The sequence below is a fragment of the Xenopus laevis genome, chromosome 4S, assembly GCF_017654675.1.
Source record: "Xenopus laevis strain J_2021 chromosome 4S, Xenopus_laevis_v10.1, whole genome shotgun sequence".
NCBI classification, from domain to species: Eukaryota; Metazoa; Chordata; class Amphibia; order Anura; family Pipidae; genus Xenopus; species Xenopus laevis.
Genome location: NC_054378.1, coordinates 55,018,256 through 55,045,024, shown reverse-complemented (window position 1 = coordinate 55,045,024; position 26,769 = coordinate 55,018,256). Strand labels below are relative to the sequence as shown.

The following is a 26,769-nucleotide window of genomic DNA, read 5'->3' as shown; positions in this document are numbered from 1 at the left end:
GGTTTAGTCTGAGGAGAGGCGGAGGAAGCGCACGGGTCTGGGGAGAAGGAAAAGAAGAAAAAGAAAAGGGAGAGACCAAGAGGGAGGGGAGCGGGGAGGATGTGAAAGGCACCGGGAACCAGCGAGAATGAGAGCCGGACCCGAGTGAGCTGCGTCATGGCCTCGAACTCAACGGACATCGTCAGGCAGGGATACGTGAGGATGAAGAGCAGGAAGCTGGGGGTGTGTGACGGATGGTGCACCCCAATATTGCATGCAGAGTACCCCGGTAGTGCATGCGTTTGTGGCTGCTGTCTGCATTTTACTTTGTATGTGTCCGAGGCAGCTTCCATTTCTCTTTCATTCTCATCCCCGCTTTCATTGCATCTTTATCGCACCGCTTGCACTGCACATACAGCCGCAAAGGGCCAGACTGCTGGAGGCGGCAGCACCTCCCCACTGCGCAGCACTTTCCTGCCATTCTTTTTTTTCTCTTGTGTATGTAAAGAGACACCTGGTTCTGTCAGATAGACAGGCTCAGACATACTGGACTGCTAGGATTGTCCCTCACCCTAATAATCAGCATGCACTGTGCAGCAGCCTCACAGCCCCCTCCCTCATTAATCAATGGAAGCTGCAGACAGTGTGACTACCCAGCCCTGCAAACAGTCACCAGCAGCCAGACACATTCCTTCACCCTCCTCCCATCCATTGCTTAATGCACAATACATACAGCTTGATGATGAGTCAGGCTTACTTGCTGCACAATGGCTAACCCATGCACCTTGAGCAGTTGGACATGATAGTTTGCTCTATTCTAACACTTGGATGCTGTTTTCAGAGCATTATTTATATAACAACAGCCTGAGGACTAGCAGGTTGGACATTGTTGACAGAACCTACTTGAGAATTAGAACCATGCACTGACTGAACAAAGTAGGGATGCTGGGGCTCACTGAATTGAGGGCATATTTCTACTTTTAGCCAGAATAATTGCATGGACAGGTGATCTCAATGGTTTATATGAAGCCTGAATTTTAGTGCTGCATTCATGTAGACCAGTAGTGCCCATACTTTAGTAATGCAAGCACTACTGTTAGTGATGTTGTCCCATTATGATCTACATCCATAAAAGCATTGTTAGCATTCTGTTCCATGGAAAATATTACTTAAAGCGATACTGACACATTCCTATAAAAATCATAGGAACGTGTCAGTATCAAATAAATGCTGCACTCAGAATAGTTCCCCTCAATGCCTCCTGCAAAGCCGCCCCTGCAACCCCGACCCTCCGACACTGCTAAATGATCTTCTGTACCGTTTCTGAGACGCTGGGCTGGGGGCTGAGCAATCCTTCCATAGGCTAATTACTAATGAAAACAGGACTTCAGCCTATGGAATGATTGCTCCGCCCCCAGCCCAGCGTCACTGAAGCAACGCGGAAGATCTGTTAATGGTGTCAGCCGATTTGCGGGGAACTATTCTGGGTGCTGCATTTACTTGATACTGACACGTTCCTATGATTTTTATAGGAACGTGTCAGTATAGCTTTAAATATTATATTGATTTTTGAGAATATTTATTGCTATATTAAACAAATAAACATTTCTTATGTAACCTTAACCTAATAAATATCTTAATGAAAAAGCATGAAACAGAAGGGTGACCTAGACAAGCTGTTGACAGTGTCTTGAGATCTACTGATCACCAGCTGATCAGCTGGTGATCAGTAGATCCTGATCTACCTTTTGGGCACTACTGATATAGACTATTAAAACAACTTGCTCTATATGTTATGTTATGGGCTGGTAGCTATAGGTACTGTGCATGGAAAAAATAGGGATTGTAGAGACAGAGGCACATTTATCTTTCAGTGCTTCATTGAATTAACATTTAGTATAAACAATATTCCACTGCATGGACAACCACCCTTAGGAGTAGATATTAGAATTATAAGGACAATGTAAATCATAAAAAAGGGCAAAGGCTAAGTCCCAACAAATACTTATTGCTTGTTCATTGGTGGTTGTGTTGTAATAATGTTTGAATAATGACTGCACATAATCATACATTTCTGTTTTGTTTTGGCCAAATCCTCTTTATATGTAAACCTGCTTTTTTTATCAAAACATCCTCCACCCTGTAGACTTTTCTTGCACTGACTAGACATGCAGGTTTTTATTATAGCCAGGCAAATTGTACATATGTGCCCACTGCTACCTAAACTGTACAAACAGGACCACTCAGTTTGCCGACAGATTTTGCAGGCAAGCACTAATAACTACTTGTATCTTAGTTTCCAAAAGTATGGTATATGCACTGTAATTATCTTGCAAAATAAAGACAAGTTAAAGACTATGTGCATAATTATAGGCCATTCTTATGTGTTTCCCCACTCCACAGGCATTTTAGAGCTTAAAATGTAAAGGTAAATAGGAAAAAGTTCAAATATTAAAGTCTAATCATGTTCCTACATGCAGTTGTGGTAAAAGGTGCTGAGCAGCTTGTAAGAGATAGCATTGCATGATGGTGGAAACTAGGCCCATTTATCTATCCACTGCCCGAGACCTAGTTCTCTCTGGTTCTTGTTCAAAATTGCGTAGTCATTTTTCAGCCAACTGTGCTTGTTGTACATGCTTCAGTCTCTTACTAAGAGCTATTAACAACTTTCTTTTTACACTCTATGGTACTTTCTGGTGCATTCTGCTTGAGTCCGTCTGCCTGTCTGCTTTAGATTATGTTTCTTTCTGAATCCCAGTTAACATGTCAAATTCAACTGTGCATACACATATAACCCCAGTTGCTACTTAAATAAATGAGAAAAAGGCGTGTTTGCCTAGGGTCCAACAGGACAGGAGGACCCCCCCACCATCCTTTTTAATTTGGAACTATATTTGATTGAAATATTCCCCTGAAATTGTATCCTTTTTATTTGAATTATCTGGATTAAACATATAACCATTTATTATGTTTTACATTTTACTTTCTATCAAACATCATCTATAAAGGGAGGTTTTTGACATATTTGTCAGAGGCATATTTTATATAAAAAATTTCTGATGTGCGGCAAAAATTTTTTTGAAGCGGGTCATTTTTTTTGACGGACAATGCCATACAAGTATATGGGCGTTATTTCCACGGCAAGACAAAAAAATTTGCCCATCCCTGTCGGTCTCTGACAGGCAGATAAAGCTATCTTTTAATGGGTATTGGCATAGGTTGTCAAGGGCTTGGCCCATACATAAGATATTGCTCTGCATTGTTGTGCTGTACATGAGAACTCCTTCTCTGCATACTCATATCAGTTGCTCTGAAAGTATATATTATACTAGTGATTTTGTACTTTCATAAATTTGTTTTTGTATCTTAGATACAATGGATGCCTATTGCTTGAGACACTATATTTCATATTACCTGGTTGAGTCTTTGCAGTGCTGCATTGTAAATATATAGGGGTATATTTATCAAAGAGTGAAGTTCCACCACTAGAGTTAAATTCCGCCACTTCCCATTCATTTCTATGGGGTTTTTAAAGGCGTATTTATCAAAGGGTGAAATTTCACTTTTACCCATTGATAAATACGCCTTTCAAAATCCCATAGAAATGAATGGAGAGCTGGGGAATTTCACTCTTTGATAAATTTACACCATATTCTCTTAGGGAAAAAATTGGTAGTAAAGACATGCAGTGCCTTCCGAAAATAGAAGGTATTTACTTGCCTCGTGCTTTATACATAGCACTGCCTTAACACTCATAATAAGAGTTTGACTCTCCCATAAGGCATTATGGGTGGAGACATGCATATCACTCCTTTATGTCCCTGTGACCAACTATGCATCCAGAACAGCTGGTTTTATAACAGAGATACCCTACAATTCCTACCTACTCAGAATCTATGTTCCAATATCGTGAACTAATGAGACCTAACAAGATCGAAACAGACCATCTGCAGGTTTGGATATATGTCTCTGAACCATTAGGCTGTATCTGTGTTATAAAACCAGCAGTTCTAGATACACCTGCCCCGGTATTTGGTCTGTCCAGGGCTGTCCAGGTGAAATCTTCCAGTCTGAATTTCCAAATTAGGAAATCCGGACAGGACATCGAAAATAATGCCATGGTGATCAGCCAATTGCTGATCACTACATCACCAGTCCCGCCCCTGACATCACCAGACCTGACCCTGGTGTCACAGGTCCTGCCCCTACCCCACCTCCAATGTCATCCGCCCTCTGTCCATTTTCTGTCCCAGAAAAGGTGGCAAACCTATTTGTGTAAAGTCACAAGGTGCTTACATGAAAATCAAACTACTAGCATAACATTCTATACACTTCAGTGCCTTCCCCTTTGGATTTTGCATTACTGTGACCAATCAACAGAGATAGTCGTGGAAGAAAAAATAACTAATGTGACCATGCAATAACCGTGGCTGCTGAAACATTATGATCAGCTCCTTTTAATTATAATGCAATTTAGAATTAACAGGTATCTAGACAGATCAACCATTTTTTAAATTGATATCTGGTTAGTGACAGTTGATAAATATCCTACAAAGCCGTTTTTATTTTTCCATTTTTTATTGCTGTCCATGAAAGATTTTATTGCTTCCATTAAGAAACCAGCCCGTAGAACAATGCCATATTGATGAGTTTTTTCTTTGGCTTGCAAAATAAATGAGCTTGGGCTGTTTTTAAAGCAAGTCATGAGCTCATCATTAGAACTGCTAATGTACTAACGAACAAAAGCTCCTGCTATAATTTGATCTGATATGAATACTGAAAATGCATTCAGTATAAATGCATGTACAAATATAGGACCTGTCATCCAGAATGCTCAGGACCTGTGGTTTTCTGAATAATGGATCTATACGTAATTTGGATCTGCATAATAGAAAATCATGTAATATTTAAAGGGGAGGTTCACCGTAGACCATATTCTACATTTGAATAGCCTCTGTGAGAAAATACATTTTTACAAATCATCTTTATTATTTTAAATGTTCTGTTTTGAAGCTACATGGTGGTGGTACACGGGAAGATTAGTCGCCCAGTGACGGGCAACTAATCTACCCGAAACGCCTTCCCGTCATCAAGAATATGAACCGTCGGCGGGATGGCATACAAATCACTTCGGATTTCTGAAGGTGCCTCACAAGGAAACTTCAGGTGACTTCGGAAATTCAAAGCCATTTGTATGCCATGCCGCTGGCAATTCGTATTCTTGCCGGCAGGAAGGCATTTGGGGAGATTAGTCGCCCGCATGTAGAGAAGATTTTACGATGGGCGAATAATCTCACCCACAGACCCAATAAGCCATGGATCAGCCCTGCTAAAGTTCTCTCTTCTGTGCTCTCAGCTCTCTGTAGGGGATTTCCTAGCCTGGGACTTTGCAAACAGCCAAACAAAAAAAAAAAAAAAAAATCACACTGAACTGGCTTTGCTCATGTTTCCTTCTCCTGTTTCATTTGCATATCTTTGATGGGATTGGCTGGCAAGATTTAGCCAATAGGATCAGGGAAATGCAAATGAAGCAAGAGAGGGGAGGCACGAGCAGTAACAAGATCAGTGTCAGCTTCCTGTATGGTCAGAATGGAAAGTTGTGTGGACGATCCCTAGCAGAGAGAGGCAGTAGTAAGCCAAGGAGAGAGCCTTTTAGCAGCAGCGATCCACAGTTTATCGCTATATGTCCATTTAAAATAATAAAGATAGATTACAAAATTGTTCTTCTGACTTGGGCTTTTCAAATTTAGACTTTATGTTCTGAAGGTGAACCACCCCTTTAAAAAAACCCGATAAATAAAGCTGGTTTTGCTTCCAATAAGGATTGGTTATATTTCAGTTTGGATCAAGTACAAGGTATTGTTTTATTTTTGCAGAGAAAATGGAAATCATTTTGAAAAAATGTAGGTTATTTGGATAAAATGGATTCAGCTTTCTGGATAATGGATAATTCCTTATAAAGGTTCCCATACCTGTAGTAAGATATACAACTTTTTTGTATTGTCACGCAACAAACTTGAATTTGCCGAGTTTGATGCCCAAAAAACTTGAATTATTCGAGTTTTTGAGTGAAAACAAGTGTCAAACACTCCAAAAGACCTAAAAAAACATGAGGGCAAAAAACATCTTCAAATGATTAAAGGGACCTCTGCCATTGACTTTTACATGAATTCGACAAGTTTTAGCTGGACTATTTTCGTTTATTTTGCTGCTTTAGGGATCTAAAAATTCGACGTTTTTTTCTCTAAAAATGTGAGGGTTTTTTTTTTACCGAAACCTAACCTATAATAAATAAACCCCTAAATTGCCATAGCAACTAGTCAGGTCTTTACATTTAGTTCATAGTTAAGTATTTATTTCTGATTGGCAGCAATTGGCAACTACAGTTCAGCACCTGTGTTCATAAACTAGCCCTACAGTGTGTAATATAATGAGGTTTATGCAGAAATTTAAGGTGGGCATATAAAGATGTACTGGTATAGTATCATACATGTGTATGGCCACTTTTCCAATGTTCTTTTTTTTCCGCAGATACTGAACAGTAAGTATCACAGGATACTGAAATGGAACCCTGACTTTCCATACATGGTCTAAATAGGCCTAACTGCCTGACCAAATCTGGAAATTCCAGTGACCCAGACCAGTTTATGCCTTTAGTCATGTAAAATGAACACTCTCATACCCATGTAACAGTGCAGTACTAGGACAGTATTTCACACAAACAACAATAGGACAAGCTGACCAATAGGTTGCTGGAGAGCCAGGGAGTATGATTTGCAGTCTGATTTAGATTTAGTCTTTTGCAATATGCGGTGACTATGCATTTCCATTCTGTACAAACTGTCACATTATAGTTTAGCATCCTTCAACTGTTTTGACAGGGGTTGCTGAAGTGTTCTATGTTAACATAGTATGCCCAAGGGCATTTCATTGGTGATGAATGTTGCTGTGGTTAGTGATAGGTCAGCCAGTACTTGAGGTATCTGAACTGAAATAAAGAGGGCATTCCTATTATACAGTAGGTAAGTAACCGGACTAAGAATGAGAGAAAAGGGAACTTTTCTGTTATAATATCCTTTAGATATTCTTAAATACCTACCATTAATGTTATGGGTCAATGCATGGAACTGTATATGAAAATTAGTGTCCATCCGTCAATATATTGAAGTTCTAGTAATTAAGTGAAAATGATTTATTTACATTTTTAAGGCAGTTTGTCAGCACCAGCAAAGAAAACATTATTTGACAGTAGCCTTAATAGCTGCTGACTCATTCCCTTCAGACTGAATTGGCTGCCTGTAAAGCCCACGTATGGGAAAGACTGCCTCGGCCCGATGATCTAGTCTACCCATCGCTCCTATATCGGCCCTTATAATGATCTGAACTAGTAGGTTTTCTGGTACTTCTGGCCTAATTATCTACAAATCAAAGCAAATAAATCCTACAAGGACTATAGTCAAACACAACCTACAGTGATGAGAAAATGGAACCAGGCAGTAACTCCTGAATGAAGCATGTGTCAGAAATGGGAGTACCCTTTTTTTACTTAAAATAAAAAAGGACTGCAAAAAATTAATTGGTTGCTAGATCTTTAAATGCTCACTGTAATGCTCACTTTAAAGGGTCAGTATAACCTCTTGTTTTACATGAGTTCATTGAATAGGGATTGTGTCATATGTTATGCATATTGTTTAAATTAAAAAAAATGTTTTTGAGTTTCTGCATGTTTGTTGCAAGGCAGATTATTAAATGACCAGTATGCAACCTCCTCCCTCTCCCCTTTGTTGTGACTGTTTTGCAGGGGGGGGGGTTATCTATGTACTGGTCATTGGCAAAAATAGGTTAAAAACAAGCCTTATTCATTGAAAGCATTCCGAGCAAGGGAGGATACTGCCTCTATGAATGGGATTTCCACCATAAAACACTTTTTTGCATAATGAAGGAAATTCCAAACAACCATTCAGTTTTTTCAGTGATTTTACAGATACAGGACTTCTCCACCTCTAACAATTTTCCTATTCCTCCTTTCTCTTTCAATGCTGGTCTCCTTTGAATAATTTTATGCAAACGTTTTTTAACACCCTATAACTTTAACGGGGGTGTATGGATTAATTATTACTCACCAATTTTTATGCAGTCCTCAAAGATTACCTTAATTGATTTGCAGCAATTTTAATGAATTTAGTAAAGTTTACTTTTTAACAGTTAATCAGTTATTTACAATCTTCTATAATGAATGGATTTTAATGTGTGATATATAATAATGAATTAACTTTAATCTCACCTGGGTCAATTTAATCCTGGTTATTTAAGTTAACTTCTTAATTTCATTTGAAGCACTAGCACTTTATAGCACAATATTAATTAATCCTGTTACATGATTTTTAATTGCTAATGAATTATTAGCACCTAGCACATAGCACTTTATTGGGTAACCCAGCAATGGCTGCCCAATAATTGAAGCAACACTGGGTTAGTAACCGTTAACGAAACTGTTAATAAACTCTGACACTGCTGCACTAATACTTGAATTTTCTTTAATTGGTGGTCAATTGAATAGAGAGGGGTTTTACTTCTTTTCATTTCTATAACACATTATTTTGGTAATCACACCTCTTTCGTTCGGAAAACGTATTGCTTTTTTAGGAAGGTACACTGAACAATTCTTTCTTTATAAATTTTACAGATACTTGTAAATACACCTATATTTAGTATCTTTCATCTTTTTTTTTCCTTAGTCTGATTAGCAGAAGTCGGTTATCTTCCAGGACTGTTATTCAACTATGCTATGAAACACTACTTTCACTAAATTGTTTCAAGAGTCAATAACAGTACAGAGGAGTTGTGAACAGATTGTATGTTATTGGCAAGATTACCTGAAGGAGTTAAAGCTAACAGCATATCTTGTGTCTAGCCTGCAAGGCATTAAGGAATCAATGGGGTCATGTCAAGCTCAGCCTATCGATTTGTTTGGCTGTGTTATAACCAGAACAATAAGTCTGCAGGGCACAACGAATATGGCTTTTTCTAGTTTTCCATTGAACTGTATACACAGTAGAAAGCTTGCAAACAAGATCAGCAACCTGTGATTCAACCGTGATGATCTGTGCATGGTGTAATTTGTCCTTGAGCCTTTATGAGCAGTGCAGTAGTTTTGGAGATGATGTGAAATAAGAACTTTACCTTTTGGTTGCTACAAAAAGGCAAGGATGGAAGCCCACCTATTTATACATTCTACGGATACAGTATATGCAGTAGTAATCAAATAGCCATTAATAACAAAATGTAAGCAAAGATCTAATTAGCTGTTATGCCAGATCCAGTTGTACGATTTAGTACCTGCTTAGTAATCCTAGTAAATAGAATGTTTTTCATGGGTTCAGCATGCATCAAATTAGTGACTGCACTAAATACAGAACTACTGCACAGAGTCCATGTACAGTATGTTGCCAGTGGAATAGAAACTCTCTTAAACAATAAGAATTCTATACTGTGTCATTGTTCTGAAAGTCTTATTAGGAATCCATTAACCTGCCAATATGTTGAAGTGTTGAAGGAATACCATATTGAAGCAGGCATTACATTGACATAATATACCCTTTTCAACATGGTTCACTGAATAGGACTTGGGTGGGACATACTTTTTGCTATTGTGACAATCACATAAAAACATTTTGGGTTAACTATTTTAACTCTTCTAAACAAGCGTCTCCATGTTTGGTCCTTGCAAGGTTAGATTCCCATAATACACTTTTTCCACTTTGTTTTGTTAGCAGGAGTCAATTATGCTGATGGATCATCACCAGCCGTCACGATTGGACTTGTATCGATCAAGGGGGTATAATGTCCATTTAAGTTAAAGGTCATCATATGCTTATAAATATTGCTGTGCAAGTAAGCAGAAAGCTGTAGGTTCCCTAGCAGTAAGGAATCCCGCATTTACGAGAGCTGTTCTGGGAATCCATGCAGGGACACAAACTTTGTCTTTAAACATCGCCTTTATTGAAACACACACTGTAGTACAAATCTGGTGCGGTGGGCGTAATGGGCATCGTATCTATTTGTTTACAGCTGTAGGTTCCCCTCTGGTGAAGTCTATTTTCACCTTTGGGTCATATTTATCAAAAAAGTCAAAATAATTTCATTCAGGATTTGAAGAGCTGTGTTTCAAATAGCAGACAGACAGTATACCACAATGGAATGGTAGTACTGTATATCACAAATTCATAACCACAAATTTTGTATTATACTCAATATATTTAATCTAAACTCACTATATAGCGTTAAGCACATTGCAGCAACATAATGGCAATTAACTAACAAATACAAAAGGTAACAAACTCAATGCACAGAACTATATCTACTGGTGGACCCTGCACATCATGTTCTTATGTGCCAACATCTTGCAGTTGTCAATGTTGATATTAATTGATGATAAATGTTAGGAAGAATTATTTTTTTGGTGATCCTTAGCCTGTTCTTTGGTGGGTAACAGAACTTTGGATGTATAAAGGCATCAAGTTATATGGTTGTAATTCTTTGCAGCTTTCCAATGAACATTCATTAGAACATATTTAATGGTTTAAAGAGTTTAGAAATGGAATTTTACTGAAAGCAGTGTTTTTCCATTTCTATGCTCAGCAATGCGGGTTCCCATTTGAAACAGTGAAGCAGAATACAATTGTGGCCTTTCCTGGAAAAGAACTTGCTTCTGCTATATTGTTTCATAGTTACATAGTTGTTTTATAAGTACCTTTTCTTTCTGTATGAAAGGAAAAAATTGGGTCAAGTTCATCTTTATTAGCATAGTAATTTCTTTAAATGAACACAAGTCACACCAGTCAATCTGGGTAGGACATATTACCCAAGGGAGAATGAAGACTTTACTTTTTAGGGGTGACTTCACATAGTAACTCTTAGAGATAACCAAAAATCGTGCTTGCTGTCAATAAACAATAAGACTATTTATGTATTCTGGTGGCTTGGAGGAAAATGGGTGCACTGTTAGCCTCATATACAACTTTGCATCACTTCAAATGTTTCCTAACTTTTAAGTCACGCTCCCTTGCCATATGTCATTTCAGTTATTTTATACATTTGTTAAAGAATAAGTACCTGCCTGTGCATAGTTATTAAATGAGTGCAAACTGAACATTCATAGTCAAGTACAGAGTTCTGTGAACAACTATTTGCTCCAGTTTATGAAACGGAGAAGAAATGGACATTGGAAATGTGGTTAGAGTCAGCAAGCAGGTGGTTGCATTCAGGTGCACAATACTGAGTGTGGGCACACCTTTTACAAAGGTAGATGCAAGCGGTGCAGAGTGCTTGTATAGATCAGTTCATGCTATTTAAATGGGTGTAGTTCTGTGCTCATTTTAGTGCCTACCGTTGTCCATGCTTTTTGAAATTTCCTTTTGGATGATTTCCCACTTAATCTGGCCAGAATTTTTTTTACACTTTGTACTCTAAAATAAATTTTTCTTGTCCATTGGTTTCAGATTTATCGGCGTTGCTGGCTGGTATTGAGGAAATCTTCTAGCAAAGGTCCATGGCGACTTGAAAAATACCCGGATGAGAGGTCTGTGCTTCTGAAAGCCTCCCCTAAGGTGAGAGGTTATTAAATAATCCTTTTGGGATCACAAGTCTGTTTTTTTACCAGTCTGCATTGATATGGACCTCCTTTCTTCTGTGTCTCTTAGCACATCGAGCTTTATCTTTGCAGTTCTTTTTTTTAATAATTATTTATTGACAATATTTGTCCTACGTATAGATAATGCTTATTGCTTGCATATCTTAACTACCAGCAATTAGTACCATGCCGTGTGGGAATCTCTTCTATGGTCTTGAAACATTGATCCCTGCATGCGTGTCATAGTGAGGTGCGGGTGCTCCCAGCCCAATTGCAACTGATCCGAACTATCGTTCCCAACCTGCGTCTGGCCCAACTATCTTTGATGTCACAAAAAGGAACGGGCAAGTGCACATCTATAAATAGTGGCTGTCAGAAGCAGAAGCCGGGACAGTAAGGTCATGGGCGGTTAGAGCAGAAAGAAGAGCTGAACTCAGCTGTGATCACAAACAGTGTGAAAAAATAAAACCATATAAAATAATTTTTATTAATGAGGGCTTATAGGCTGTTTTTAAAATCCTGCAGGTAACTGAGATCAGTAATGTGAAGTGCATCATGAGGCTCCCAAAGGAGACCAAGAGGCAAGCAGTTGCCATAATATTTTGTGATGACTTGGCCCGTACGTTCACATGTGACTCAGGTAAGAAACTATTATCTAATATTATGTGGCCAAGATAATAATAATGTTTTTAATGTCAAAATATTGGTGTCAAACATAAAATGCAAGTTATGTAGCATGAAAAGAAATTTAGGTTATATTTGCGAAAATGCTTTTTGGTGGGATAAATGTCATTGTTTAGTTTAGGGAAATGGGGTAATGTAGAATTAGTGCAGGCTACATGATACACATAGGGGCACATTTATTTAGGTCTGAATTTTCAATTCGGAAAGCTTTGCCATACGTCACACAACTATATCAGATGCTCATTCGCTTCAACTACACATATTTCTCAAAATGCAAAAATTTGTATAGGCAAATGAGCGCTTTCATATATTCGCTAGGAAAAATTTGTGAGCATGAAAGTTTCTTAGCGAATTTTCTCTAGTGTTACCTTTTTCCTAGCAAAACTTTGTTAACATACTTACTCTTAAAGGGCACCTATCACAGCCAAAATCAAACACATATTAACAATCTGACCAGTACAACATAAACACATTTAATCAAACTACATATATAGTTTTTTGAAAAAACTGCAGGTTTTAAAAAAAAATCCCTTACTTTGTCAAATGGGTTCTTTCACTGAGGGAGGCCATACTGAGACTCTAATATGCAAATTTCAGGAGCATGCTCAGATTGTTACACTGCTTTGAGTATTCTACCCAGAATGCCTTGTTTAAGTAAACTCCTCCACTAGAAGTATCAGGAGATTTCCCTATCTTGTTCCCTGCTGGTAAAGTCATTATGCAAATGAAGAGCACACACTAACTTCCAGCAGGTGGCAGCACTACTGAACAGCAGCTAACACATAGGTTTGGCTGATTTGAAAATAGCTTAGAAGGGTTGATAAGCAAGCAAGGAATTTCAACTGAGCATGTGCGAGATTTCAGAACTACAGTTGGCTGGGAATATATAGGTAGGAGGAGCCAGTGAAATCCAAGATGCCTGCCTCAGCTAGAACTGCAGTGGAGATAGGGGAGATCTTGCAGAAGGTATAGTGAGCTGATGATTTACATCAGTGCTGTCCAACTTCTATAGTACAGAGGGCCGGAATTTTTCCAATCTACATTGTGGAGGGCCGATAACGGAAGCCAGTGTTAGCCACTCCCTGTTTTTAGACCATAACCACTTTAAACCACACCCATGTTACCGCAAGACCATGTCCACATTAATAGCACACCAAAAAACCAAGTGGTTGGTGCTCACTGCAGAAATCAGGGCCAGAACTATGGATAGGCAGAGTAGGCAGCTGTCTAGGACACCATCATTGAGGGGCGCACTTTTTTCAAGCGTTTATTTAATAATTTGTTTCAGTAATCATGGTCACCCAGTTGGGTGGAATCCATCTCCTTCCCCTTCTCCCTCTTGCCGGCAAGTAATAGCTCCTTCTGTGCGGTGCACTGAGACGTGCATACATGCGTCAATGATGTCACTGATGTGATGACAGAGAGAGGCAGAGAGCTGGCGGCCTGCTTGGTGTGGCTCACTCTCGCTGCTCTCAGCCCTGCACAGTTGCACTGAACTGAAGACTTTCTTTCTATTACTGTAAAGTGTGAAGCTTCCTGCTGGCACAGCCAGGTACAGATTTGGGGCCCATATGCTTGCTGTTGCTGCTGGGCGCTGGGACAGTGACATAAATACTTGGGGGCAATATGATTTGATCAGATTTATTTTTGGCTGCTGCTGACACAGGTAAAGGGGAGAGCAGGAGAAGAGCTCGACCCGGACCCGTCCGCGACCCGAACATTTTGTGCAGGAGTTGGCCTGAACCCGCCCGACCCGCATATCACTACTATGGGGCTCATTTATAAACTTTGCACAGCACAGAATAATTCACACAGTGAGCATATTTACCCTGCACATGGTTATATTTATAAAGCAGGATAGAAGCGTTGTATTTAATGTACAAACAGAATTGTGAATTTTTATTAGTGCTGAAAATGTCCATAAGAGCTTTTTTAAATATGGCATAATATCAAATTTTGAATATTTATGCATACACACTGCGTTTGAATTACGCCACAACTGGTGGCAGAGAAAATATTTGCAAGAGTTTCACAAATTGTGAATTTATATTACTGTCCATGTTACTTTCATGCACAACGACCTAGCACAGTGGCCACACTCGCGCAAACACCCGTCTCATTTGGGAGCCATTTTAGGATATTTGTGCGCAGTGCGAATTCGCAAAATGGAAAGACGGGCACAGCAGTGCGACCATCGGCAGGGCTTAAATAGGGTATAGGTGGCCGGGTAAGGTTAAAGCACACTGTACCAGAGATGATGGGCCTTCAAAAATCAGGCCTCAGCAGGACATTAATGCAAGGCTTTAACTTTTTTGTTACGTTTTATAATTAACCAATTTGATAAGGGAGGGAAGAGTCTCTGTCCTTTTTCCTTATAGTGATATCTACAAAATCTCCTTTTATGGCCTGTTGCTGAAGGGTTCCATATATTTCATTTTAAAGGGAGACTGTAATAATATTTTTTTTTTTAAATTTTGTACTTGTATCTTAAAACAATTTGGAAAAAAACACGGTTTTCTTTGTGAAAAAAAACCACTATCTTTTAGCACCTGTTTTTTTACTTTGCCTGAAAAAAACATTTACAGTATTTATTGAGTAATACTGTAAATGAAGCCATAGATTTTCCTTTCTAGAAAAGAGGAGCTAAGCGAGTGTTCTTAGGGGTATATTTATGAAAGAGTTAAGTTAGAGTTGGCCACAGTCTGCTAGAGTGAAATGCCTCCTATCAATTTCAAATGGTCTCAGACTGAAGGAAACAAAATTGAACTAATACATCAATAGTGTAAGTAAAGTTTATTTTGTTCAACTAACATGATAGAAAATAATTTGGAATTATTTCTTAGAGTGACCGGTCCCCTTTAAAAAAATATATATAAAAGCAAAGAAAGCTAACTATTTAGAAGAGGCATACAAGAAGAGGACACAACAATGAAGGAGCTACTATTACTTAAAGCTACGGTTCTCTTTTAAGTTAAGCATGTTATTGAATGGCTAATTCTAAGTTTTTTTCTTTTCTATATTTTTTTAATTGACTGCCTTTTTTTTCTGATTATAGCCAGGTTTTAATGGGGGTCACTGACCCCATCGAAAAAAAATGCTCTGTAAGGCTATACAGTAACTTATTAGTTATTGTTACTTTTTATTATTCATCAGTCTATTCTGGCCCTCTCCTTTTCATATTTCAGTCACTTATTCATATCAATGCATTGTTGCTAGGGTAATTTAGACCCTAGCAACCAGATTGCAAAATGGAGACCTGCTTGGGTGGCCAAATCGGACAACATTTTCTGGTCAAATTCCGTGCCCCAGGCATTGGTGGAGAGTTCTTAAAGAGAATTCATTCAGATGTGATTGTAGACTTTGCAAGTAGAAGGGGTTTCCATAACAAGCACCTCATAATATCAACATGCTGTTTTTTCTCTCTGAAAATGTTTAAACGTTATTGTTACAAAAAATGTAAGTACTGCTTACTGCAGTAATTAGTGACTATGCATTGGAGTAAATCAAACAATGATCCACATATTTTGCAAGGAGTTTCCTATGTATGGCAAGCTTACATGAACAGTGTTTGAGAAATAAGGAATATGGTTTTACTTGCCTTTGGTATTTATCACATGGGACAACTTGCCAATCATAATATCTATTCAAGAGAAACCCAAGCTTCAGGACCAAGAGCAAAATTGTTCAACCAAATGAGAGATACACTTTGCCCAGTTCTCTGTCTCTTGTTTGTGTTAATGTTTTCTTCAGTTTATATTATTGCTTGTTTGTCAGCATTCATACCAAAATATCACCAAAATCTCCACTTTTGAAAATTTGATTCATCCTGTTATGATCTGTATTCTCACAGAGCTGGAAGCAGAAGAGTGGTACAAGGTTCTCTCTATGGAATGCCCAGGAACAAGAGTGACCGATTACAACCTAGGGGAGCCTGATCTGCTGACGCCAGGTGTACAAAATGAACAGACAGGTGAAGGGCACTAGGCATATATACCATGGATAATAAAACGGGGGATGTTTGGGTATGTACAACTGAGGGCAATGTGTTTAATTTGATAAAGAAAAGGACATTTAAGTTATAGAAAAGCAAGACTAGAAGGTCTCATGTATACAGCTGTTTAAAGGCTATTATATGACAATGCAGCTTGCTGAAACTGTGGGACTTTGTCATTGGTGAAGGTAAGAGTGCATTCTAATAAGAGGCATACATGGGTAAGAAAAGGGATACCATAGCTGTTGGAAACACTAAGGCAGTAGAAGTAGAATGATGTTCATTGTGGTGCGATAAAAAACTTCTTATTTGTGTGAGATGATGGAAGCAGACACTTCTTTTAGTGACTACATTACATAGCCTGTGGTAATGCTTTTTAACCTGTGAAATGAACTAGGTATGTTGATTGAAGGGGGTTGTGTTACATTGGCACAGAATATAAGTGTAATATTTTGCCCTTGCAGAGCGATTTAGTGTCTTTTTATTGCCCTCCTCAAACCTGGATGTGTATGGAGAGTGCAAGATGCAAATTACCCAGGAAAATCTCTACCTCTGGGACCCACACAACCCTCGCACCAAGCTGCTGTCCTGGCCTCTCTGTGCTCTGCGGCGATATGGAAGTGATTCCTCACGGTTTACTTTTGAGGCAGAACGGTGAGCAATTCAGAATGTTTAGAATAATACAACAGTAACCAACAATATCTAAATCTGATCTAACATTAACACCAAGGAAACTCACCCTATTCTAATATGATTTCTGCATGTAGTGTTTTACAAGGGATGAGGTAAACTGATCTGGACGTGAAGATATTTTTGTGCACTTTCTCCCCCATGGGAGAAGTGATTTGATATGAGTGACCAAACCCCGTTCTGCTATTACCCTTGAAGTATGCACCCATTCTGGGACAATGGCCCACATCTTTTACTTTGCAGAAATACACAAAAAATAATACAGACTCACCCCTGCACCTTATTGCTAAATCAGAAGACGGTCAGTGTGTTGCAAATCCCACTGAGCTCTTCTGACTGCGATAACACATATCCAAAATGAGAAAAGTTTGTAGACACACTGTATCGTGAAGTAAAAAGCACTGTTTATTGTACCATTAAAGACATGTGGCTGCTGTGAAATGGACACCTAACGCTTTTTGGGAACACCCCTTAAAGGGATACTGTCATGGGAAAACATGTTTTTTTCAAAATGAATCAGTTAATAGTGCTGCTCCAGCAGAATTCTGCACTGAAATCCATTTTTCAAAAGACCAAACAGATTTTGTTATATTCAATTTTGAAATCTGACATGGGGCTAGACATATTGTCAATTTCCCAGCTGCCTCCAGTCATGTGATTTGTGCTCTGATAAACTTCAATCACTCTTTACTGCAAGTTGGAGTGATATCACCCCCTCCCCCAGCAGCCGACAACAGAACAATGGTAAGGTAACGAAATACCAGCTCCCTAACACAAGATAACAGCACCCTGAAAGATCTAAGAACAGCACTAGTAAAAGCCAAGTCCCACTGAGACTGATTCAGTTACATTAAGTAGGAGAAATAGCCTGCCAGAACGTAATTCCATCCTAAAGTGCAGGCATAAGTCACATGACTGGGGCAGCTGGGAAACTGACAAAATGTCTAGCCCCATGTCAGATTTCAAAATTGAATATAAAAAAAATCTGTTTGCTCTTTTGAGAAATGGATTTCAGTGCATAATTCTGCTGGAGCAGCACTATTAACTGATGTGTTTTGGAAAAAACATGTTTTTCCATGACAGTATCCCTTTAACGATAGCCTATGATTATATACAGTCATATGAAAAAGTTTGGGAATCCCTCTTAATTCTTTGGAGTTTTATTTATCATTGGCTGAGCTTTCAAAGTAGCAACTTCCTATTAATATATAACATGCCTTATGGAAACAGTAGTATTTCAGCAGTCACAAAGTTTATTGGATTAACAGAAGATATGCAATATGCATCATAACAAAATTAGACAGGTGCATAAATTTGGACACCCCAACAGAGATATTACATCAATACTTAGTTGAGCCTCCTTTTGCAAATGTAACATCCTCTAGACACCTCCTATAGCCTTTTATAAGTGTCTGGATTCTGGATGGCGGTATTTTTGACCATTCGTCTATACAAAATCTCTCCAGTTCAGTTAAATTTGATGGCTGCTGAGCCTGCTTCAAATCATCCCATAGATTTTCGATGATATTCAAGTACTGTGAGGACTGTGACGGCCATTCCAGAATATTATACCTCTCCCTCTGCATAAATACATTTGTAGATTTCGAAGTGTGTTTAGGTTCATTGTCTTATTAGAATATCCAACCCCTGCATAACTTCAACTTTGTGACTGATGCTTGAACATTATCCTGAAGAATTTGTTGATATTGGGTCAAATTCATCCGACCCTCGACTTTAACAAGGGCTCAGTCTCTGAACTAGCCACACAGCCCCACAGCATGATGGAACCTCCACCAAATTTGACAGTAGGTAGCAGGTGTTGTTATGCAAAGCGCTTTTTGGTATGACCAATTAACTAAATGTTGTCTCATCAGTCCAAAGCACTTTGTTCCAAAATGACTGTGGCTTGTCTAAATGAGCTTTTGCATACAACAAGTGACTGTTTGTGGCGTGAGTGCAGAAAAGGCTTCTTTCTTATCACCCTGCCATACAGATGTTCTTTGTGCAAATTGCTCTGAATTGTAGAACGATGTACAGATACACCATCTGCAGCAAGATGTTCTTGCAGGTCTTTGCAGGTGATCTTTGGGTTTTACCATTCTTACACACCTGCCTAGCTTAATGATCCAATCCAACCAATTTGGTGTTGCCATTAATAAGCATTGAGATGTCAAATGCATTCAAATTAGCAAAATTACAAGGGTACCCAGTATCTGTTGGGACTGATTCTAGAGCGATAAACCATATATTTCTAGATACTTTCCAAGAGATTGCCAAGAGATAGTAAAGTCTTAAAGGTCATCTATACAGCAAAAATACACTGATTTCTAGTTAATAAGAAACCTGCCACAATTTAGGCATATAGTATTTTAAAAGGTATGTTAACTGTGGATAGATTATATATGACTGGGTGGGAGGGTAGACATGAATAAACTACCCTCAAGTTGGCCCATCTTCTTTCTCTGAAAAATGGTTTGCAAATCTCCTTAAAGGGGAGGTTCACCTTAAAGGGATACTTTCAAAATGCATCAGTTAATATTGCTGCTGCAGCAGACTTCTGCACTGAAATCAATTTTTCAAAAGAGCAAGCAGATTTTTTATATTTAATTTTGAAATCTGACTTGGGGCTAGACATATTGTCAGTTTCACAGGTTTCCCACCAGTCAAGTAACTTTTCTAATAAACTCTGAGAGTTTGTTAAATTATTTGCCTTTTTCTTCTGACTCTTTCCAGCTTTCAAGTGGGGGTCACTGACCCAATCGAAAAACAAATGCTCTCTAAGGCTACAAATGTATTGGTATTGCTATTTTTTATTGCTCATCTATCTATTCAGGTCCTCTCTTTTTTGTAATTGAGTCTCTTTTTCAAAGCAGCGCATGGTTGCTAATGTAATTTGGACCCTATTAACCAGACTGCTGAAATTGCAAACTGGAGAGCTTTTGAATAAAACTCAAAAACCTCAAATAATAAAAAATGAAAACCAATTGCAAAACCCTTTATGCTCTGGCAGAATTTCGCATTTCATTTGCTCCAGACGTATTTTTGAACATTTTGTTTTCTTTCATTTTAGGTGCAATTCCTGGGGGGGGGGTTAGTTTACCAAGGAAAACTATACATTGTTTTTTCTTTCTTTGTTTCTAAATCTGCCAGGGTTTTTGCATATTTCCACTTCTGAACAAGATTTAGAGCTCTGAACAAAATGTTAAAATTGCTATTTTTCATGATATATGGATTTATACCAGAAAAATATTTTATTTTATGCTCAAAAATTCAACTGATTCAACTGATTTGGAAAGCCTCAAGTGTCTCAAACATGCCAATACCAGATATGTAAAGTTTTATGAAGACTTCTGACTTTTAAAGATAAAAAACTCCCAGCAGTAAATTACTGAATTTCAAAGCACTACAGTAGAATTTGGCATACTTTAGATTCCAAAGCCAAAAAATCCTGGAACATTAGGTTTACCCCAGGAAACCATATATGTCTGAAAAGAACACATTTTGCAGAAACAAAAATGGGTAACTATGTCTTTCTACTCTAAAGTAACAAATATCAAAGCTTTTCTGAATGTAGCAATTTCTATAAAAATTGTGAAAAATTCTGAAAAATCACCTCAAAATGTTTTAACTAAATATGATTGCCAGGGGTCCACTTAACAGTTTGATTGCCATTGTGCATAGGTTTACCAAAGTATATGGCGTTTAAAGACCCCAAAATTAAGTCAGCCTGTACACATTGTCCTGGAAGTCACTTCAGCTACTGAATAATCAACACACATTTTTTGTGGGGTAAAAACAAAAAAAAATACGTTGCCCCCCCCCCCCCCCAAAACCATATAGTTGTGTAAAGTACACTTTCAGCTGAATCTAAAATGGTTAACCATGTCTTTCTACTCCAAACTACTGAGTCGGAATGCTTTCCTAAAATTGTTGGTTGATGAAATACATGAAAATTGCCTCAATGCTTCTACTTTCTTATTTCTCACATAGCATTAGGTACTAAGAAACAACAGACTAAATATGAATGTCAGGGGTCCACTGAACATTTTGATGCCCATTGTGCATAGGATTACCAAAGTATCCGGTGTAGAGACCCCAAAATGAAGTTAGTGCATACAAACTGTCCCAGAAGTCACTTCAGCTTCTAAATAATCTACACATTTACTGCATTTCTTACAGCGTAAAAGCAAAAAAAAATAAGTTGACCGCTCAAAATCATATATTTTTGTAAAGAACACATACAGCTGAATCTAAAATGCTTAACCATGTCTTTCTACTCCAAACAACTGAGTCGGAATGCTTTGCCAAAACTGTTGGTTCTGATGAAATACATAATATTGCCCAACACTTCTACTTTCTAGCATCTTATCTCCCACGTAGCATTAAATATATCCTAAATATAAATGCCAGGGGTCCACTGAACAGTTCGATGCCCATTGTGTGAAGCTCTTTGGGTTCAAAATAAACTGTTTTTCTTTTCACCTTGGAGTGGCCTGCATTTATGCTAACAATCCCGCTGTGATCCCCCCAAACTTCATACTACGCAGAGCCGAAAATGCAAAAAAATGTACCAATATCACCAAAATTGCAATATAATCACTGTAAGTATTGCGCAGTGCCGTTAGCAAATAGGCTATGCGAAATAAAACATTTTTTCACACTGCGATAAAAATAAGAAAAAGCCACAAAATTGTATAAACGTGCATATTGTTGTCTACACTTGGCAAATTGTGTGTTTTGTGCGCGTGTGTGAGTGCTGTGAATGTGTATGATCCCCCAAAATTGTATGTGTGTGTAAATGTGAATGTAAGTGTGTATTGGTAAAATATGTGTGTTTGTGTGTGTGTGTAACACTAACCTGGGGTGGCAGGCTGAGGATTGTCCAGGAGGGCTGGAGACAGGGCTGCAACTGAAGGAGGCCATCTTCTTAATTGAATCCAGTGGGGGCAGAGCTGGAGGTCCAGGAAGTGCGGGCAGCAGCTGGACATGTAGATATCACATTTCTGATGTGGTCTTGGGGCCCCTGGGGTGATCCCGGCCCAGGGGCCACTTGTTATTGTTGCCTAGGGGCTGAGGAACGAGTAGGAAAGGATCAAGCAGCTTTAAAAGCCAATCCTCCGCTCCCAAACCCAGAATTCTGCAGATCTTAGAATCTACTTGAGTCTTTTATTTAAAGATTGAAGATTCTATGATCGGTGGCACTTGAGTGTTTTATTTACAGATTGTATTTTTTATGATCTGTGGCACTTAAAGGGTTAAAATGTCTTATATTCTGTAATATGTTAAATGTTTGTAAGTATTTATGTTTTTATTATAAATGTATACAAATATATATATATTTATCTGTCACAGGAGCAGCTATATTTGAAAAATATTTTATGTTCAGTATAATTTTTTGGGTGTTGATAATGTCTTTTAAAAAATTTCTGTTCTCATCAGATGATTGCAATAGAATGTATTTAGAATACTTAAATGCGGAGTAGTTCCTAATATTATTACTATTTGAGTGATTATCCCATGATTTAGTCAATTCTCAGAACTTTAAGCCTGTAAGTTTCAGCAAGGTGGAAGAAAAATGTCAGTGTAATTAGTTGTGTAACAGGTTCAGACAGCACACACTTGATGTCCTGCCTATAAATTAATACATAATTGTATAAATAAATACAGGTATGGGGTTCATTATCCGGAAACCTGTCATCCAGAAAGCTCTGAATTACGGAAAGGTTGTCTTCCATAGACTCCATTTTTTCCAAATAATCCAAATTTTTAAAAATGATTTCCTTTTTCTCTGTAATAATAAATCAGTATCTTGTACTTGATCTGAACTAATATATATATAATAAATACGTATTGAAAGCAGAACCAGCCTATTGGGTTTATTTAATGTTTACATGATTTTCTAGTAGACTTAATGTATGAACTGACAGAAAGATCTGTTATCAGGAAAACCCCAGGTCTACAAAACAGACATTAGGCTCTTTAGTTACCATGGTTTACAAAAAAAGTGTTGTCAAAAGCAAGATGAGAACCTTGCCAGAAAGCGCACTGTTTTCACGGATATAATCTGGCCTACAAAAGAAATGGTACATAATATTAATAATTGCATGGCACATTTCACACAAGTTAGGCTTCGGTGTTGCAACTAACCCCAAATGTTCTGTATTTGCAGAGTGTGTGGAATCAGTGAGGGTCTGTTCACATTCCAGACTCTGGAAGGACAGCAGATCTATGAGCGGGTGCACAAGGCTGTCCTGGCGTTGGCTGAACAGCACAAGAATCTTCTCCTTGAGATGGAAAAAAACTCCCGTGTGAGTTATACAATCTTCCACCATCTATTCCCTTAGAAAAATGTCCTGTTTTAAAAAAAACTTCCTATACTAGCTGGTTTGCCAACAAAACTTTAACAGCAATTATTTACAATAATTATACCACATATACACTGAGAAATGCTAGGTGGGAATATATGAAGGCACACCCTTTTAAGACATTATAAAAATGGCAGTTTTACCAGTTCTATTATAGATAAAGTTAAAGGAAAAATAATTGATTTCATAAAGAAAACTGTTTTTTATAGAGGTATGTGGGGAAAACCCCATTGCTTTCAGATGAAGATCACAAAAATTACATTTGTATAGTTGCATTTATCATATTTTTACATAGACAAAGTAATATAGTAGATGTGGATGGAAGAAAACATAGAACTATAGTCTACGCGACTTTGACTTTATGGCCTTCAATTGAAAATGTTATTTGTGAGGGTCACTGACCGTGGTGGCAAAAAAATGTCATTTTATCATTGATTTCAATTGACTCCCGTGAATCCCAGCTGAGCCAGAGGGACTTGCCCCGGTTTAAAAGGCAGCCACAATGTACTAAAAAATATATATCCCAAGGCTCAATTAGTAGTAAAAAATAAAAAAAAATTAAATTTTTTATTACAGTTCACATACAAATGGTACATACTGACCCTGCATGGCCCACCTTATGCGTTTCATACCCTCCGGTACTTAGTCATGTGTGTCTTTGTCAGTAACATATTAAGCACAGAATTTAAACCCAGGTGATCCCACGCATTTTTTACTTAAAACCAATCAGAAATCAAAGGGGTTAACCCAACTTCCTTTACATCTTATTGCATTATGCCTATACAGAGTAATAGTACCATTTCCTTTATATTATATCATTTCAAATGTAATTCTTTATATAATTAAATAATATAAAACCGTTTATTTTAGGTCTATACATGTTACAATCAGTAAGAAACAGTCGGTTTAAATATCTACACTTTGCACGAGTGTGTACTGTTGTAAATACATTGTTAAAAAAAAACGTCACTAATCTGTCAGACTCATTGATATGCCCTGGAATAACATAGTTGTGGCAGTGCATGCAAGGGATATGCTTTCTTTCATTGGGGCCCCATTTTATTAATTGGTAGGGGCCACCTCCCTGGTATCCAGTATGCCAATAATTGGGACCCTGCTAAATTATTAGTATGGTGACCCCATAGTTACAGATGGCAGCCGTGTGTACAGTGTGTGTAAGATCTTTATGTGCACCCTGTTATAATACCTCACCAGGCTCCCATCAGACTAATTCTTACTGTTTTTCAGCGACTAAACAAGGATGCAGAAAACATCAGCTACCCATCCCCCACCACCTCCATGCTGCCCCGTAGCGCATACTGGCACCATATTACTAGTGGCCAGAGCAATGCAGAGTCTTCCAGCAACATCCGTGAGTGTCAGCTCTGCCTTTAAGAAAAGGCTTGGGTGGAAATGTGCTGTTAGCAAGGCAGGGGAACCTGGAGAAAAATGTCAGTGTAATTAGTGAGTGTATGAGAACAGGTTCAGACAGCACACACGGGGAGGCCCATTTATCAAAGGTCGAATTTCCAGTTCATGTGATTTTTTTTTTATTTGAATATACTCAATTCGACTGAAAGGTTATTTAAGAAAAAATTTAAATATATAATATTCAATCCAATAGTTCCAACCTGAAAATTTTAATTTTATTTTAGGTGGTGAATATTCAAATTAGGGCTGTTTCCATTGTCTTGTTCTTGTTTTTCTGTTTTTCCAAAAATCTAAGTGTAAAGTTTAATATCCTGTGTCTGGTGTTTGAGTCTGACAGCTCAGTAATTCAGGTGCAGACTCTAAACTGTTACAATTTTGCAACATTTAGTTGATACATTTCTCAGCAGCATCTCTGGAGTATTAGCAACTATTGTATCAATTCTAACAGCTGCCTGTAATGAAATTCAGAGACTCTGCTGAGCAGGGACAAAGATAAGAAATGTATCAACTAAATATCAATTTAGAACAGGTTACAGGGCCGGCGACCCCCCATCACAGAGCTGCTTTAGAAGGGTAAAAAAAAAAAAAAAGACCACTTCAATATTAGAAAAACGGTGACACATAGAAAACTTAGTAATTGGAAAAAGTCGTTATTTTTGGTGATCTATCGGAAAACAATTAGTGAACCACCCCTTTAAGTCTTTTTAGATTCACAGTAATAAAGGGAAGGAAAAGAAGAACTGTAATGCAGATGTAGTGAGACATCAGAACTGAATCTGACTAAAGTTATAGATATTAGATTATTTTGTTAAAGACTTAGGATGTGCTGTGTCCCCTGTAGCTGCAGTCAGAAGGGCATGTCACCAGAGACACTCAATGAGGAGCACTAAAGGCAACATTTTGGTTAGGAAACAGTATGTCTATTGCATAATGAGCACTGAACTACTTGTAAGTACAGCCAATTTCTGTAGGCATCCTACAAATATGTTGGGCATTTGTTGTGATCCCCCAATTGCCACGCCTAGAGCCCACCACTCATGTATGTAGTCGAAACAAGAGCTAGTGACAAGGGCTAGAGTCCTGCAGTGAGTCGGGTACCCATGGGTTACCCGCAAAAACCTGCGGGTTGAAGTTCCGGGTTCGGGTATAGATGCGGGTCGGCGGTTTTGCGAGTCGGGCCGCGGTCTTCTCAATATCCATTTTTACTCCTTTTTTCCGATCACACCTACTTCCGATGATGTCACTTCTGGTTTACGACAGCACTTTCTGATTCTTGATGGTCAACGGGTCGCAGATAAGGTATTTGCGGGTCAGGTAGCGGGTCCAAGCAGGTAAGAATGTGGGTTGCGGGTTGCAGTTTGCGGGTACGGGTCGGGGTTCCAAAAAAATGGACCCGCACAGGACTCTAACAAGGGCTACATTGATCATATTAGTGACCTGTTTGGCCAGACATCAGGCTAACAGCATGCTAGGAAGTGTATCTGTGGATTATTCCATGGGATCATGTCAATGTGGTGATGATATATACTCAATTAAGGATAGGTTTCTCTGTACTGCAGGTGTACCAAGTGGCAGAGAATCAGATCCTATCACCAGACGGATGCGTGATCGGAAGACTTCAGCATGTGAAAGGAAGCTCCCCACTTCAGCCTCTCAGTGACACAGTCTTGTCTTTACCCAGCCTAATCCAAACCTAAGGGCCACTGAAGGCTTAGTGAACAAGAAGGTATTATGTGACGCTGTACCTGTACTACTAAGGAATTAACCTACATGCCCGTATTGGCTTCTTAGGAAGTAGGAGCCCGAAAGACATTCTTTGTGTCTTGTCTTTCTTAGAAAGAAGTCACTAATGGAAACTGCTCTGAGATTTTCTACCAAGGAAGGACTGCAGTTTGTGTATGTCTGCACAATAAAAACAAGTGCTCTGAAATGACCCCATGTAGCACCACCACTTCCTGACAGAAGATAAGGGGAGCATGTAACACAAGGAAGTGCAG

General features: G+C 38.4%; 1 protein-coding gene across 3 annotated transcripts; it reads left to right on the top strand.

Annotated features, from left to right (window-relative positions):
• dok4.S (docking protein 4 S homeolog) lies at positions 1–26,705 on the top strand. 3 transcript variants are annotated; one of them, XM_018260614.2, is made up of 8 exons: positions 1–222; positions 11,481–11,588; positions 12,137–12,251; positions 16,146–16,265; positions 16,751–16,940; positions 23,146–23,284; positions 24,590–24,713; positions 26,332–26,705. In XM_018260614.2, exons 1-8 carry the CDS (start codon positions 157–159, stop codon positions 26,430–26,432), a joined length of 963 nt encoding a protein of 320 aa, XP_018116103.1. In that variant the 5' UTR covers positions 1–156; the 3' UTR covers positions 26,433–26,705. The 3 variants fall into 3 exon arrangements, with proteins under 3 accessions (XP_018116103.1, XP_018116104.1, XP_041417180.1); XM_018260615.2 differs by having other exon boundaries at positions 146–268; XM_041561246.1 differs by lacking the exon at positions 1–222 and adding an exon at positions 261–308.
• Positions 26,706–26,769: the final 64 nt, after the last annotated feature.